General features: G+C 48.8%; 1 protein-coding gene across 1 annotated transcript in view; it reads left to right on the top strand.

The window, feature by feature from the left end:
• Mapkapk2 (MAPK activated protein kinase 2) overlaps positions 1-9760 on the top strand; it is a 42482-nt gene extending 32722 nt beyond the window's left edge. The window contains exons 2-10 of the mRNA XM_021640131.2: positions 4756-4895; positions 5092-5156; positions 5362-5441; positions 5861-5987; positions 6481-6556; positions 6919-7043; positions 7403-7488; positions 7603-7683; positions 8213-9760. Of these exons, the coding sequence (XP_021495806.1) occupies positions 4756-4895; positions 5092-5156; positions 5362-5441; positions 5861-5987; positions 6481-6556; positions 6919-7043; positions 7403-7488; positions 7603-7683; positions 8213-8356 (924 nt within the window). The 3' untranslated portion in view covers positions 8357-9760. The remainder of the gene's footprint in view (positions 1-4755; positions 4896-5091; positions 5157-5361; positions 5442-5860; positions 5988-6480; positions 6557-6918; positions 7044-7402; positions 7489-7602; positions 7684-8212) is intronic.
• The last annotated feature ends 6066 nt before the right edge of the window (positions 9761-15826 follow it).

The raw sequence follows: 15826 nt of genomic DNA, 5'->3' as shown, positions 1-15826 counted from the left end.
TCACATTCCCTCACTGCACTATCCTAGGACTTCTTCCTGGATTGTGGGCTGTCCTGATCCTGACCCCTGACATACTTGTTGGGTCACCTTGACTTTTGCACTTGGTTTAGAACACATATCTTTTGACCTTTTTCTCAAGAGAAATTCAGACATACCATATAGGCCTGAGCCAAGGCACAGAAATGGTTCCAAGCTTGGCATGGATACCACAGACTTTGCAGTTTCTTCCAGGCCTTCTCTTGGAGCCTGTGGTTTTTTAGTGGAAAAGTCTATTTTCTGCCCCACTCCTGAGGTCCTGAGCCCTTTGTTCTCCAGTGTCCTTGCTGCATAGAGGAGGGGGACCTTTCACAGGAGACTCTCTTGGCTTCTGTGCACCTGCTGTGACAGCTCACTCTGAGGTTCTGACAGCTTTCTGTCCCCTCTCTGCTTGGAGGGCTTAGGCCACCTCTCTTGACTTTCTTTACTTAGTCATGTACTTCAGATTTGCATGTTCTGGGTTTATCTGTCCAGGTTTTCTGTGTGCTACACTTGTCTGCAAGTGTCCTTGGCATCTCATGGCCCTGACCTGTGATGTTACCCAGCCTGCCTGACTGGTGGGAAGGTCTTTTATAGCTTCAGTTAGTTTTCACATCCAGTGAAGGTCTGATAAGCATGTGTCTGGGATATTTAGGGAGAGCCCATCTTAAATGAAACAAAACAAATATCGAACTCCACGAAAAACTCGATGCATATTTCAAAAACCAACACTTCACAGTTATGCCTCATCTTTCCAACCTGAACAAGTTTCTAGAGGATAAGACCTAATTTCATTTCGGTTACTTGCCTTCCTGGGAAATTTTAGGTTGCTCTAAGAATTGAGAATTCTCCTACTCCTGTTCCAGTTGATTTTACCTGGAGGAGAGGGGCCTGCCCGCAGCCCTCTTCCTGGCTGCTCTGAGGAGAGAGGAGTGCCTTTAGTGTCCCTCCCACCCCCCACCCCCAGCTGCTGTGAGGGAGGAGAGGGGCCTGCCTGTAAGCACCCCACGACCCCCGCTGTTAGGAGGGAGAAGAGAGTTTAGATAATAAGGCAAAGTATGTGACCAGCCTTTGCTACTTTGTGGGTTCTTCTTTCTTCCACCCTTTCACCCTCCAAAAAATTAGCTATGAGAGAAAAAAGGATAGAGAAGAAAGGAAAGAGATCCCTGAATAAAGCCAGGGGTTGGAAGGGGTGATGCTATTGTTAGACTACTTCCTGTTGATTAGGGGCATCAAGCTCCTTGGAGCAAGTTTGATCTTCACTGTCAGGAGATCTGATTTCTTGTTTCTTCCTCTTGCAGAAGTACTTAACAAACCAGGACCAACAGCAACAAACCACCCCGTCTCTCTCGGGGCCCTAGCATCTGTATATCCTCTGAAAAATCCCCAGAATTCCAAATGTTAACACAATTGCAGAAACTGTCTGCAGCTGGGAAAATCATGCCCTTGCCAGAGCACGAGGCAAATCAAATCATAGTCAGATGCTTTGAAGCAGCCCCATATCCCCACACTTGGGATTAAAATGAAAACATATTCTTACAATATTTCTGTGTTTTAAAGGATCCAAAATTATCACTACAAAAGTAGAGTTGGAAAAGGGTACACCCCCAATACCCTTTTTTTCTGTAGGGGAGAACTAGAAAATACATTTAGTACTAGGTGCAGGAAGAGAGAAGGGGGGATTTGAAAAAATCAAATCTTATTTCACCTGTTTGAAACTTGGGTCGTGGAGAGAAGGCATCAGTATGAAAAGGGTTCATTTTAGAGTAAGAGAAGAGTATCCTAAGTAGAGCTTCTTGGTTGTTTTTGTTGTGTTTGTAATAAGATCTCTTTGTGTAGCCCAGGCTGGCCTGGCCTTGCTGTATTGCCCAGGCTGGTGGAGAACGCCTGCTTAGCCATGAGTGCTGGGATTATGGGTATGTGACACTACTGGAAATTAATTTGTCCTGCTTAAGCTGGAACTGCACACACCTTCCCCTGCTGATTGTTTTTGACCCTAACCCTGTCTGTCCCACCCTCCTGTCTCTGAGGGGAAACTTGGCCCACCCAGTGCCACGAACGAATCCAGGCTGTGGCTACCATGCTTGGGTCTTGTTTGAGTCTAAAACAGTTATGTTCCTGGAACCCAAACCAAGTGGCCAGCCTGAGGATTGATTTTCCTCAGCACACTTGCCTGTACCATCTGCCATCTTTAGGATTTTGTCTACTTTGGCCTTGTGGCCTGTACAGGGGTGGGGGGGTGGGGCTGAGTGTTTGACATATGTGGATCTAGTGATGCACTTGGCTCTGGAAAACACAAGGGCCTGGCCACGAACCTGCTTTGATACCTTGGTTGCCTGGCTGCTCATCTCTGATAGCTTCTGCTGCCAGATGTGGAGGCAGGGTTTGAGGGTGTGAGGGTGTGAGTTTGCCCATGGGATTCTTTTTACTTCATTCTACACTGTGATGGAGCATGGAAGAGAGAATTGAATTATAAGTACTTCCAGTGCCCACCTCCATATCTCTTCTCACTTCTGCACTAGTCTGAACATTCAGATTGTCAGTCTCATTGGGTTTTGACATTTAATAGCATGTGTGGCCTCTAGTAGTTCAGTCACTTCTTGAATTGAATTACATGCACATGGAAGTGGCCAGTGTCTCTTTCTGTTCCTCCTACAGCATGGGAAAGTAAAAATACACCCACACAGCAAACCCCAAAATACAGAGCTTGTGCCAGGTCCTCATTTGACCACAAGGTGGTAGTGTGACACAGTGGAGAAGCTTTTGCATCCTGCTTACTGACTTGGGAGGTAGCTGTCTGCTTGATTCTTTGTGGGCTTCAGCTTGGGAAGCTGACTCTTTGAAGCCACTCTGAGAAGGTTCAGCCTCTAGCCTTCTCTTAGGCTTTGGGCATTAGGGTGGAAGGAATTGGAATTTGGCGTCTGTCAAGCCTGATTCAGACCATAGCTGTCTTCTTAGCTTAGCCTTGGACAGGCTACTTCTCTGAAATGGTTCAGCATGACCACAGCATAAAAGCACGTTAGCTTTATTGTTGAAGAGTCCTCTGCTTGCTTTTGGCTGTCTGATACCAGTTACCAGACTTCAGCTATCCCCTCGGCCCTCCCTGCTTATCTGCTCAGCCGAATTGACCTCATGTTTGTCAGTGCCCAGCCCTCACCTTATCACATGCCTGGGTGCCTTCCTACTGCCTGCCTGTCTGGTTGCTCTCTGCCCTGTTTCCTCACCAGCTCAGCCTACAAAATGTTCAGAACTGTTGGAAGAGTGATGTTATTGGCAAATCTGTGTGGGTCTGTGACGTAAGGATTTTGGCATCTGTGGCCTGCACTGGCATGTCAGTAAAAATGATAGCTATTAATACTGAGCACAGTTTAAATCCTCATAGCGTATCTGTGAGCAAAAGCGGCTACTCCGTTGTACAAAGCAGAGGTGTGTTAGGATGACTTTGATTCCAGCAAATTCCAAAAGAATTCCAGAATTCTTTTGGAATTCTACTAAAAGAGTTTATGCAATCAGGAAATTATTCTTATTTGTTGGTTTTTTTTTTTTGTTTTGTTTTGTTTTGTTTTGTTTTGGAGGCAGCGTCTCACATAGCTCAGACTTGCCTTGGATTAATTGGAACCAACATTGAGCTTGAACTCTTGCTGTCTTGCCTGGTCTCCTAGTTGCCGGCATTGCAGGTGTGCCTGGCAGGAAATGGGATGTTTGGTGATGTTTCAGGGAGCTGCTGTTTCTCACTTGCTTCTCTCAGTGTGCTACTCTGTAGCCTTAGGCCTGTCCTTTTACTGGCAGCATGGTGACAGTATGCTCCTGCCTGCCAGGTGCAGGAGAGACAATGTTTTTTTTTTTGTGTGTGTGTGTGCGTGCTTTTTTTGTGGTTGTCTCTCAGTAAATTGCCTTCAGAGTTCTTCTGGGCCATTTGGATCCTAGGCTTGTTCCTAAGCTAGCCAGTAGCAAAAGGATGGAAAGTGTGTGTGTGTGTGCTTTTTTTGTGGTTGTCTCTCAGTAAATTGCCTTCAGAGTTCTTCTGGGCCATTTGGATCCTAGGCTTGTTCCTAAGCTAGCCAGTAGCAAAAGGATGGAAATCAGTGAGCTGATTTAGACCGAACAGAATCCAGCCTTATAGTCTGCTGAGGGTCCAGCTTCACTGCATGCACCTGGACACCTGGTCTAGGAAAGAAGCAGGGCTGGGAAGGCAGCTCACTGACTGAGTTGCACAACTTAGTCAAGACTGCAGATGTGGTAAACTCCGGGGTTCCGACCAGTACTTGGCTGACTCCAGAGGCTATCTACCTGAATCTGCTATAGGGTTTGGGTGGTTTTGGTTTCTGTCCCTGCTGATCCTGGAATCCATCTCTTTTCTTGTAGTGGTTCTTTTCAGTCTGTCTCCATGGGACACTGTTCTCCAGTACGCGACTGCTGCCCATAGACTTCATGCTGTTAGCTGATGGGAGGCCTTGCTGCCTGTTGGGAATGAGAGTTGTCTCAGCCTTGCTGTCCAGGTTCTGGAGAGTCAAGTTGAGTTTTGTGTTGAGTGGTTAAAGTTGCTGCAGAGTCATCTAGGGTCCTAGAGCAGGAGAGACTGGGGAAGGTGCCACGGAAGTGGCCTTTGCCTGGGGAAATAACGTTTGTCGTGTTGCTGGGAAAGCTGACACGTGGGCACAGGCCTCCGGCAAGCCTGGGGCGGGGGTCATTAGCCATTTTCTGTAGACTTGTATCACTCAGGACTTGCTGGTCTTGCAGATGCTCCAGGACTGTCCTAAGGCTCGCAGAGAGGTGGAACTGCACTGGAGGGCCTCCCAGTGCCCGCACATTGTGCACATTGTGGATGTCTATGAGAACCTGTATGCTGGGAGGAAGTGTCTGCTGATTGTCATGGAGTGGTAAGCAGCCTGCTGGGTTCCGCCCCACCTATCCCCATGCCACACTGAGGTGCCTCCTGCCTCTGGGTACAGCCCATTGTAGATCTTAAAATTTAGAATATCAGTGTCCAACTTTCTTTGGGGGCAGTGGAGTGCGGTGCGGGGTGGAGAGGCATTTGCTGGTTGCCAGGTCTTTTACTGTGCCTTTTTTTTCTAGTCTCGATGGTGGAGAGCTTTTTAGTCGAATCCAGGACCGAGGAGACCAGGCATTCACAGAAAGAGGTAGAGGGTCTGCTGTGGGGATAGCTTTGGGTGGACAGGGCAGTAGGCAACTGTAGATCCTTTGCAGGACCTGCTTATAGGAGAGGTCACGCCAGCTTCTAGCTCCTTGTGTCTCTATGAGTTGGTTGGAGACTGAGGCTGCATTGGCAAGCTGGTGTATACAGCTTTCAGACTTTTAGCTTGTGTTTTTCTCTCTTCTCTTCAGAAGCATCAGAAATCATGAAGAGCATCGGTGAGGCCATCCAGTATTTGCACTCTATCAACATTGCTCATCGGGATGTCAAGGTACCACCTATTTATACCCCATGAGCTGTGAGGATGAATGAGACAGTGTGATTCCCCTTGCCTGGTTCCCTGGTTGCCTGGTTCCTTGGAGCAGGGTGGGTCTGTGGCCAAGTCTATGGTCTGTGGGATTCTGGAACAGTGGGACCCACAAACTTAGTAATGAAGCCCTCTTTGGCTGCACTCCAAAATGATGAGGTAGGTCTCCTCATCAGCATCTCACTGTCCCATACAGCTTTCTGAGGCAGCAGGGTACCTCACTCCATGCCCTCCTTCTTCGTTCTCACTCCGTCCTCATTGTGTACAGTGCAGAGGGACTGGATGGGGGTGTTGGTTCCATAAGGGAATGCACAATCCTTCCACTTGGGTTTCTCAGCATTTCCGCAGGGTTGTTACTTACTCATCTTTCTCTCTCTCTCCAGCCTGAAAACCTCTTATATACTTCCAAAAGGCCCAATGCCATTCTGAAACTCACTGATTTTGGCTTTGCCAAGGAAACCACCAGTCACAACTCTCTGACCACTCCGTGTTACACACCATACTATGTGGGTGAGTTCAGGAGAGGCCCAGGGATTGAGTCTTTACCCAAGGCTCTGCCCCAGCCCCTTGTTCTGCTTGTCTCAGGAGACCATAGGTCCTAGGCATGTTGGGACCCTACCATAAGTGGACTGCCAGAGGTCAGCTGTGACCGAGGGTTATAGAAATAGTCTGCAGGGCTTAGGGCAGAATTGGGTGTCTGTGTTCTCTTCCTGTCACATTCTCTGTGGAGCCTGGGAATTCTGATTTTGCTCTGAAGTACCTGCGGACTCATAGAATGAACTCTCAAAGCATGTTTGTGGGCAGCATGCGACTGCAAGTTGTCAGCAGTTCAGCAGTGTTTTCACTTCAGCTTCCACTGCAGGGTCCCTTCTCTGGGAGTGCTTCTATTTAACCCCTCCCGCTCCAGCTGCTCTTCCGTCAGGATGGGGTGAAGAACTCTGAAACAGGGTAGGTCTCAGGATTCAAAGAGCCAGGACAATTTACAGTGATCTTTGCTTTGCAGCTCCGGAAGTGCTGGGCCCAGAGAAGTATGACAAGTCCTGTGACATGTGGTCCTTGGGTGTCATCATGTATATTCTGTAAGTGGATTGGGGCGTGGGATGCAGTGCGTTAGGGAGCTGGGGAAGCTTGTCCATCTATAGGACAAGAGGAAGAGGCAGGCATTAGGATTTCCCCTTTGGGTGGGGTATTCCCTGGGAATCCCCTGTACCACTCCTTCACTTGATGCTTAGTGGCTTCTGGTTCCTAAGTGGTGGTAGAAACTAGCTAATGGGCTAGGCCGTTTAGTTGACATTCTTGGCACATTAGACTTCTGAGTCGTGCTGTGTCTTTATCAGCAGTTTCCTATTTCTCTATGACTATTACAAGAAGAGCCTGTTTCTCACCCAATTCTTGGTGCAGGGTTCCTAAATAACACCCACTTTGCCCTTCTGTTCCTTAGGCTCTGTGGGTATCCCCCCTTCTATTCCAATCATGGCCTTGCCATCTCTCCGGGCATGAAGACTCGTATTCGAATGGGCCAGTATGAATTTCCTAACCCAGAATGGTCAGAAGTATCAGAAGAAGGTAGGAACCAGCCTTCCGGGAGTATGCGTGAATGTAGGTGTAGGTGTTTATCTCACATGGTGCCTGTGCTTCTTTTTCTTGGGATCTTTTGCTTCTGTGAAGGACCTGAGGCGGGGTCAGAGCTATCTGTGTAGGGCTTTTCCAGTGCTTTAGCATGTTGGTCCTTGGAGTCACTGCTTCTTGGGTAGCTGCCTCCATGTAGTCCCTTTTGAGCTGATTAATGCAGGAGAGTGCAGAGAAAGTATAGCTCCTGAGCCATCCTTGTCCCTGAGCTGTTCTGTCCCCTGAGCTGTCTGTCTCTGTCCGTTGAGCTGTCCAGTCCTCTGAGCTGTTGTGTCCTCTGCCTTCTCACCCCATAGTAAAGATGCTTATCCGGAATCTGCTGAAGACAGAGCCCACCCAGAGAATGACCATCACAGAATTTATGAACCACCCCTGGATCATGGTAAGCTTTGTGGGCTGGGAACACCTGGGTGCAAGGGACTGTTGCTCAGTATGGTGTCTTCACCAGGACTTTACTGCCCCAGAGTGCCACTCGATCCCATTTCTCTCTCCTCAGCAATCTACGAAGGTCCCTCAGACTCCACTGCACACCAGCCGTGTCCTAAAGGAGGACAAGGAACGATGGGAGGATGTCAAGGTGAGGGACACAACTGAGTGAGAGAGCTTAGGGAAGCAATGTAGACAAAGTCCCCAGCATGAGTGATGGCCGAAGACAGTTTGGGTCTGTCTACTTCATCCCAGTGTCTCCACAGCAATAAAAAGACGACTGGGAGCCATTGCTTTCCCTGGCTTGTGGCAAAGGTTGTGGCCAGACTCTACTGTCTGTTTCTCATGAGCCCTTCTCTCCCTGAAGCTCTAGTGTGACCGGAAGGGCATCGGGTACTATCTCCTCAGTTTTCAGATGAGGGCATTAAATCCCCAGACAGGATGGCTGGACTAGGGCTCTTTCCCCTTTTGTGGGCTTGTCAGAGGGTTTCTGGGAGAATAGCTACACAGTGGCCAGCCTGTGCTGACCTAGTGCTGGGGATGCTGCTATCAGCAATGTGGACCCACAACTGGCCTGTTCTCACTGTGCCACAGGAAAACTGCCTTGCCTGTGTGTCTCTCACTGCTTATATCTTTTTCTGCCCTCTTTCCCTGCTGCATAATCCCGACCCTGCTCCCAGGAGGAGATGACCAGTGCCTTGGCCACAATGCGTGTTGACTATGAACAGATCAAGATAAAGAAGATAGAAGATGCATCCAATCCTCTGCTTCTGAAGAGGCGGAAGAAAGCCCGTGCCGTTGAGGCTGCAGCCCTTGCCCACTGAGCCGCTGTGTCTCCCACCCCACTGGAGGACAAGCAATAACTACATGAATATATTTTTTAAACAAAGAGACACAAGTTGCCCACTGCTGCCTCCTGTTCTCCTGGGCTAGGTGGAGCCCAGAAATGCCTCCAGCGTAATTCTGCCTTTGGCTCTGGCCTCTCCAGAGATGGAGGCTGGAGGATGTGTGAGGAGGGGTGAGGTGCTCTTGAGCCCATGCTCCTTTTGCATTTTATCTGTAATTTGGCGTAGAATTTTTATGGAATCTTTTTTGTTGTCTTTTTCCTCACTCCTCAACCTTTCACCAGGTTTTCCCATCTGCAAATGCTGGGGCTTTCCCAAGGGTGTTGTAGAGATTGTTACAGAAAATGTCCCTGGGTTGTCCGTTCCATCTGTCCTCCTTGGCCTCCTACTATAACTTGAGGTTCCTAGGCACTAGAATGTGGGAGCTCCAGGGAGAGGGGGAAGGAGTGGCCATTTGCCTTTCGCTGAGGCCCTTAGCCATCACCAGTGTGCACAAGAGAGGGATATGTTTGTGTACATGTCTTTTATGCCTGGGTCCATGCCAGTGACCAGGCTTGGGAAGGTCTAGGGAAGGCAGGGTTGCAGGGAATCCTGCTTAAACTGAGCCTGCCTAAACTCCTAGGTAGCTTAGTCTAGCCTTAGTCTAACTCCTAGGTAGTCATAGCCTCTGTGTTAGCTGGGCAGGGGAGGCAGGGAGGGGTGCGTGGGCATTGGCAGCCATCAGGAGGACTGGTCCCCTCAGGACACCTTTCCCTAAACTAGTGCTGGTTCTAGGTCTCTGAGGCACTAATCCCCTGAGTAGCCTCTGCTTGCCCTTCTTGCCATTATTAACCCACTCTTGTTGAGTTCTCTGAAATTTTTAGTCATTTCTCAATGGCTGTCTCTCTGCTCCCATGGGTGAGCCTGGAAAGGTTCTACGCCTGGAAAGGCGTTTGCATTTCATGCATCTCCCCTGATCTCTAGGGTACCTGCCGACCTCCCTTTGGCAAGGGCAGGACCACAAGTGGTCTTCCTGAATTTCCACCACGTGGCCTGGTGGGTGGGACAGTCTTCGCACCAAAGATGTATTGACTCTGTCTCTGCCCACTAGCCACCTTACCCTCTAACTACTCCGCCTGGGTGGGGGCTCCCCAGGATTGAGGAGGAGCAGGTGGGGAAGAGTCTTTGTGCCATGGTCCCCCATGCCCCTCCTACTGGAGGAGGGGTGGCTCCCTCAGGGGTTGGTGGAGGAGGGGCTCCTGGGCATCTCTGGGCCTTGGGGCAGGGCCCAGATGTCTGCAGCTCCTCCCTTGTCTTTGATGGTGTGTTCAGCACTCAGACTGTTGTAAACTGTTGTTTTGTATGAGCAAAATTGTCTTTACTAAACAAATTTAATAGTTGAAAGTTTTTCATTCTCTTCCTTCCTAGGGCGTAGGCCTGTGACCACTTACTTACCTCACTCTTCCAGCCTGTGGAGAAGGGGTTTTCTGTGATGGGTAGCAGAGCCCTATGCCCTGGGTGTGGGGGTTGGAGGAGAAGAGGGCCTCCTGGATGGATGAGCATGGGATCAGCCCCTCTTTGTTGAGGGCCTGTGACAATGAGCTGATCTCCTTTGGAGCCTGTGATGAAGGGTTCTAATCTTAAGACTAGGAAAATAGGGTGGCATAGTACCTTAGAATTCCAGGAGGGGGCAGTACAGGTCAGGCAGAAACAAAAGTGCCTTGAGTTATGCAGTGACCCAGACTCCAAAGAAAAACCCTGTGATGAACTGAGTGTCCTTGGCAGAGCCTAGCGTAGAAGCTGGTTTGCTGACTCTACTGCTTCTTTTTCCAGTCCAGGGAGAAAGGCAGGGGCTGCATGACTAGTTAGCTTGGCTTTGTGAGTTTACCAACCCTGAAGGGGAGGCACCATGCCTATAGTCACACAGCTGTTGGTTTGGGTTAGAACCCAGCATCTTGGGGCCTGGAGTGTTCTGTCTTCCACCAGCCTTCTCTCTGGAAGATGCACTTGCCTGATAGCCTAGCCATCAAAGGGATCTTGTCTCTGCTGCTCAACCTAAGAGCATTCACCTTGAGCACTGTTGAGAATCACCCAGCAGACCTTTCTGCTTTTAAAGAACTCTGCCTGCACTTCTAAGAGACTCAGAGTGATGGGTACAGGGTGGGGGAGGAAGGAGGGCTGGTAGAAGGAAAGTTGTCAGAAGCCTGCCATCTTTGTGACAGGCTTGAGCGGGTCCCTGTTGTGGCTGTGATAAATGCAGTGGCACGGATTTGGATGTCACTTGCTGGTTATGTGGGTGAGAAGCATGCTAGGGCCTCAGTGTACTTTCAGGGCTCTGCAGGGCCACACTCTATGTTTTGCCTCATTCCTTGGCTTGGGTCCCCTTTCTCTGTCTTTGATGCCAGCCACTTTGTACCTCTCCTATCCTTGTGTTGTCACCTCCCTGACACAGCCTGAAGGACTTCCCTGAGGAAATGATTTCCCTGAGATTGGGCTAGTCCAGGTAGCCTATTGCTTAAAGCCTTCACCTTGCTCCCATATGCAAAGTCCTTTATGCTGTGGACAATGACATATATACTAGACCAGAACAGAGTGTGTTTCTTTGGGAGGTAGTGTTCTGCCACAGAGGACTGTCTTACAGCTTCCTCGTCTTAGGGCACCAGTACTAATCAACCCTGTGTTTTGCCTCCTTCTCAGTCCATCTTACAAGGTCTAATGTTAGCTTCTAAGGAAAATGACTAAAAAAGGTCTGGCCATGGCCTCTGTCCTACTCTCTTCCCCCTCTCCCCATGGTCCTCAGATTCCCTATCACTAACTTCAGGGTGTTTTTTGTGTTTGTTTGTTTGGTTTTGTTATTTCTGTGTGACTGTTAATATATGGAACATATTTAGAGATATCCATGGATGCCTGAAGAGGGTGTCAGATCTCTTGAAGCTGGGTTAAAAGTGATTGTGAGCCATTGGATGTGGGTCAGCTGGAAGAGAGGAAACAGTCTGTTGGCCCTGGTACCTGCTCTGTAGCCCTTTTTGTCCAACTCAGCCAACCCGTGATGATACTAGGAGGTTGGGGGTGGTAAACAGGCTGGGTATATTTCTCAAAGATATGAAGGGGGAATTCTTGGCATCCTTGGGTGCTTACTGAGTGAAATGCTGATGCTGGGTTGATTCTTGTAAGTCCTTCTAGGTAGCCATCTTTTCCTTTATCTGAAAAGATTTGGGTTCATAGATGGGCTTTGTCTGAGATCACACAGCTGGTTGGGTTTTCTGCTTCTGCTGTTAGGGCTCCTTCAAAATACATAAGTCCTTTGGGAGTAAGAGAAGCAATTGGATTGTGTCCCCTGAGGATATTCTAAGTCCTGGGGGTGTTGTGAGGGTTTTAGGAGACCACAGATTTAATGTTTTCTGTAGTGCCCTGCCAGGGTGGCTTTGTATGAGCATAGGTCCTCCTTCTAGGGGCTGGTCCACTAAGCAGGGCCAGGAGTCTAGGTTGGGTCTTTGTCCTGCTCTTCTAGTCCCTGCTGAGGGTTAAGTCTGCCCTGGGCTTGGCTTGGTAACCAGGTAGCTAGGGTTTTCTTTTGGTTGTGTTGGAGACAGGAAGAGAGAGGGCTGTGATTGGCAAGAGAGCACATGTGTGGGCCTGAGTGGGTAAGTCATAGGTGGAGCTTTTGAAAAGTGTGAAAATTCAGTTATTCAAGGGAGGAGGTTAGGGAAAGTGGCCACCCCACCATGAGTGTAAGCAAACCACTTACTGTTACATGTGGGGTTGAGTGAAGGCACAGAGGTCTGGGGAGCAGCCTCTGTCCCCACCCTGGATGACACAACCCCTTCCTGGATCTGCCTCACCAAGCCCACAGTTAGGTGCCTGGCTATCTTACATGAGCCTGAGTTTGGGAAAAGCTGCTTTTTAGAAGGGACATCAGGCTTTAGCTCCAGGGACCTATCACTGAGATTGTTTTACCCTCACCCTGCACTGAGTCGGGGCTAGCATATGGAGGTTTCCTACTACATTTAATATCCAGGCATTTCAGTATGCCCCATGCTGAGAGAGAGGGAGAGTGTAAAGCCAGACTGTGCCCTAGGGAGCTTCACAGAGCCAAGTGTGTGTGCCACTCTTACATGCCTGGATGCTTAGGAACTATTGCAGTTGGAGAGGGCTACACTGTCCACTTTTACATGTTACCCTTTCCTCAGCCTTTCAGAGTCTTAGAAATTTTGAGACAGGAGAGATTAGCGAGTGGCATGGATAAAGCCAGAAATGGATAAAGCCTTCATATCCTTGCTTTGTGGTATGTCAGCGTTAAGTAAGAACTTTGAATGTGGGGAGCAGTTTTTGAGTTTGGAGGTTAGTGTCATTTCCTTTGCTTTAGGATCAGTGGCGGTGATCAGCCACCATTGAGTATAGATGTCACCTTTGGTCCCCCTTGGAGACACCCCCTTGGTGTCTCGTGGAAACATGCAGACAGATTGGCAGTGGGTTCTGAGGAGTTCACAGGTGTCACCAAGGCAGGGGTCGACTATGCTGCCTTCAGAGAAGCAGCTGCTATCAGAGTCCCGGGAGAGCTTCCCTATGGCCCTTAGGGTTGATACTCATAGGGGACTCTGGTAGAAATAAGGGAATAGTATTGTGAGCTCTCACTGGTCTCTGTCTCTCTGCTGAGCCAGGCCTTTTTTTTTTTCCCCCTCAAGGGTAGGCAACCCCCTTGTTTTTTTGTTTTTTGTTTTTTTTTTGTTTTTGTTTTTTTTCCTCAGCTGCTGTCCACTCAGCATTTTTGTTTGATGGTTAGGCCTGTGGACACTGTCCACCGAAGACTGGCTTGCCCCTTTCAGTGGGAAGGCACCTGCATCTCTTTCGTACTCCTTTAGCCTCCTTCATTCTCAAGTGTCTGCTTTCCACAACCAAAAATTGGGAACATACTTGAATAGGGATTTCCCCATTCATTTTTCAGTTCATTAATATTTAATAATGAAAAACTGCATGATGATACCTTTGTCTGAAGTCACTTTTAGTTAGACATTTTGTGAATCACTAGAAAAAGCTGGCTTTGCATGAAATTGAGCCAATTTTGGAACACTGGAAAGAGTAGTCCCTGAGGGCTGCCTTAACTACCATGGGTCTTTGATGTTTTCCATGTGCCCTGATGTGCAAATCTTGTCAGTAGATAGGAAGACTTTGGGAGCCACCTTGGAACGAGTGGTAAAGTCAATGTGCACAAGCTTCCCACCTTTTGTACGTCTCAAAGCTAAGCTTACCTGGGCATTTACACGTGTTCTTTAGAGAATTACTATGAAGCTAAGTTACTATCCAAAGCTTTGACCTGGAAGTCTTACAACTGTCAAAGCTGTGGGATTTCAGGAGGGGTCCTGGGGTAGTAGAACCTGTGTATGGTAAATTATCATTAGAGACCAGGGCTGTCATGCAAATGTCTTCATTTGCTTAACTTTCATGACCTCAGGGACAGCAAGCAAAGTTTCTTACTCTCAACTCATACCCCTGCTAGGATTTGCAAGTGAAATACTAGAACTAATTTCCCCCCTTTGCCACCTTTGAGGCCCTGTGTGGCCAAATATGAACTGGTATCAGCCTTACTAATCCTAAATGAGTCTGGTTCCTGGGGCTTTAGAGTAGCCACAAAGGCTGTGAGTGAGAGTCCCTGTCAGAGCTCTGGCCAAAGCCCAAGGCAGACTGCTCTAGTCCCTGGGAAATGTGAGGGATTGCTTGTTGCTCAGACTTGACAGCTGTGAGTCTCTGGTTTCTAAATGTCCTTTGAGATAGCCAGGCCTCAGGTTTCAGAGTGAGATGAGTCTCCAGCCTCATCCTCTGATTTGTAAACCTGTGGTTCTGAATTCCCCAGTCAAAGGTTTACATTGCAAAGAAACCATGACATCTTCTGGGGTTGAGGCCTAGACCTTGGTTAGCCAGAGTCTGTGATGCAGAGTGCTTGCTTTTGCAGTAAGGGGACCCCCTCTGGGTTTCTGGCACTTGGTTGCCTTCTTTTCTGGTCATAAACTGTTGTAAAAAAGACAGGAACCCTACCTCCTACTTCATCTGAAGGAAGAACAGGAAGGATGGGGTGGGCTCTCAGCTAGCTTGCAAAGAAGAGGGTTGCAGATGAAAAAGCCAGGCTGACCTGCTTATTCAAGGTTCCAAAAAAGAGGGGTGCTTGGTATCTGTTGCAGGGTCCCCATCTGAGCAAAACCAAACAGTAGTGGTTCAAGTGTGGTAGAGATGATACAGAATTGTTTCGCCATGCAGAGTGGAGTGACAGCTTCTTGTAGATCCTCTCTGTCCTGATACCAGTTTCTTCAGAAAAACCTCCTTTGGAGCTGGGTATGGTGGTGCACGCCTTTGGGAAGCAGAAGCAGGTACATCTCTCTGAGTTTGAGGCCAGCGTAGTCAACAGAGTGAGTTCCAGGACAGCCAGGGCTACACAGAGAAACCTTGTCTTGAAAAACAAAACCAACAGCCAACCAACCAACCAACAAACCCATTCTTTTATACCTTAGATTTGTATTCAGAGTTTATTATCCATAGCTTATATATACAGACGGCAAACTGCTTTGAACGTGTCATTAGGCATATTGTTCTGCAATTTGCGTTTAAAAGTTGTGACAATACGAGTTTATTGGCAGCCCAGAGGGGCGAAGGTACCTCAGGGAGGGAAGCTTAATCGGGACATGCAGAGGCAGAAGCACCCCTTGGAGGCCAGGGCGTGTGTGTGTGTGTGTGTGTGTGTGCGCGCGCGCGCGCGCAGGGCTGGACTTGGTTGTGCTATGCTCCAGTCCTTAGTTAAATAGTATATACATAGCGAGGGCTCCGTGGCAGAAGCCCCCCGCCCCTGGGTCCGGGGATCACAGGTCCGCCCAGCGCTCCTGCTTGCTGTAATGGTCGAACTAGTTCTTCCAGTGCACCAGGTAGGAGAAGCTCCAGCGGTGGAACTCGGCCTTCCACTGGCGCTCGGCCTTGCCCAGTGTGTCTGCAGCTCAGTGCTCCGCAGGAGTGGAAGGATGGACCCGGCGTGAGTGCGTGTACACGCGGGTTGTCGCAGTGTGGTGGTGGGAAGAGGGCAGGGGACATCTGAAGCACAGAGGCAGCAGGGAAAGGAGAGGAATGGCCGGAAGCCAGAGGGGAGGGACGGGATCAGAATGGGAGGATGGTCTGTGGGGTGATGAGGAAAAGAGAAGACACAAATGATGGGAGGTTATAAGCCCATTGGCTGGTGCCGTCTAGCCTGGGATCCTTCTCCCCTCAACATCAGGCTCAAGCCCCAAAGGAAAAAATGTACATTAAAAACTGGGCTTTGGATTTTTGCTTTAAAAAAAAAAGTGACAAAACTTATCTCCATCATTCGGAATAATTTGAAAGATTTATGTACTTATATGTGTATGTATCTGTGTGCCTGTGGGTGTGCAGTGCGAATGTGTTTATGCTCATGTGGAGGCCAGAAGAGTTCGGTGTTCTCTATTGCTCTCC

This window comes from Meriones unguiculatus, chromosome 18 (assembly GCF_030254825.1).
Source record: "Meriones unguiculatus strain TT.TT164.6M chromosome 18, Bangor_MerUng_6.1, whole genome shotgun sequence".
In the NCBI taxonomy this organism is placed as follows: Eukaryota; Metazoa; Chordata; class Mammalia; order Rodentia; family Muridae; genus Meriones; species Meriones unguiculatus.
Note: the sequence above shows the minus strand (reverse complement) of the source record. Positions and strands in the feature narration are given on the sequence as shown.